Source organism: Penaeus monodon, chromosome 22 (genome assembly GCF_015228065.2).
Source record: "Penaeus monodon isolate SGIC_2016 chromosome 22, NSTDA_Pmon_1, whole genome shotgun sequence".
Lineage (NCBI taxonomy): Eukaryota > Metazoa > Arthropoda > Malacostraca > Decapoda > Penaeidae > Penaeus > Penaeus monodon.
This window is the reverse complement of record NC_051407.1, coordinates 36,726,360-36,727,283: the sequence shown is the minus strand read 5'-3', so window position 1 is coordinate 36,727,283 and position 924 is coordinate 36,726,360. Positions and strand designations below refer to the sequence as shown.

Here is a 924-nt window from a genome sequence, read left to right as displayed (position 1 = left end):
GAGGGGGAGGAAATGGAAAATAAAGATGTCAAAGGATAAATTATTAAAGATACCAAGATGAAGGAAAACACAAAGTAGGAGAAAAAGAGAACAAGACTCGAACAGCAAATATCACACTGAAACAGCTAATGTATACTGATGATCCATATCCTCTGCTAGATTTTTTTACTTAAAATATCTTTTATCACAGGAGTACTAGTGAGGTAGATTGGTAGGACTTTTAACAACAACTATAAGAATACCAGCACATTTTTCAAAAACACTAGCAAAGGCCTTGATAATCAATTTACACTTGTAACAACGGCAAAACATGTCTCCTCACCCGAATCGCTGCTGGACCTCCTGGCTGACTTTCTCTCATCTAGGGTAAGATAAAGTACCTAAATGAGAATGTGTGGTATAGAAGACTCCAGGTTACTAAGATCAGAGCCTTAAAACATGATGCCAATTTTCACAGAGACAGAAGGGTGAAACATGTATATGAAAAAGACAGAGAAAAAATGTATAAAAAAAGAGAAAAGAAAGAAAGAAAGAAAAGAAAAAAGTTAAACATAAAAACAGTAATATAATAAAAATAAGAAAAAGGAAATACTTAAAAATTGCGGGAGGAGCTAATTTGTTCGGCCAATACAGAAGCAAACCTGACAAAAATAAACTTTGCAATAAATCACAAAACTAAAGAGAGAATGAAGGAGACATTTTGAATGGTGGAAAAACAGCAAATATGCACTTGTGGGTTACTGCTGCTCTGCTCACATCCCTCAAGGCAACAACTACACAGATCTAAGGACAAACATACATGACTTTCCTAGGTGAAGAATTTGACAGTGTGACATTTCAAATTTAGGCTTTGCTCCAATCACAGTAACTGTTCAGTCTGGAACTACATAGAAAATAAATGTGAAAAACAAAGAAACAAGCAAA

At 34.6% G+C, this 924-nt stretch overlaps 1 protein-coding gene across 1 annotated transcript in view; it reads right to left on the bottom strand.

The window, feature by feature from the left end:
* LOC119587421 (trithorax group protein osa-like) overlaps positions 1-924 on the bottom strand; it is a gene marked incomplete in the record, with an annotated part of 43,338 nt that overhangs the window by 12,969 nt on the left and 29,445 nt on the right. Inside the window, 1 exon segment of the mRNA XM_037936156.1 lies at positions 323-361. Within this exon segment, the coding sequence (XP_037792084.1) occupies positions 323-361 (39 nt within the window).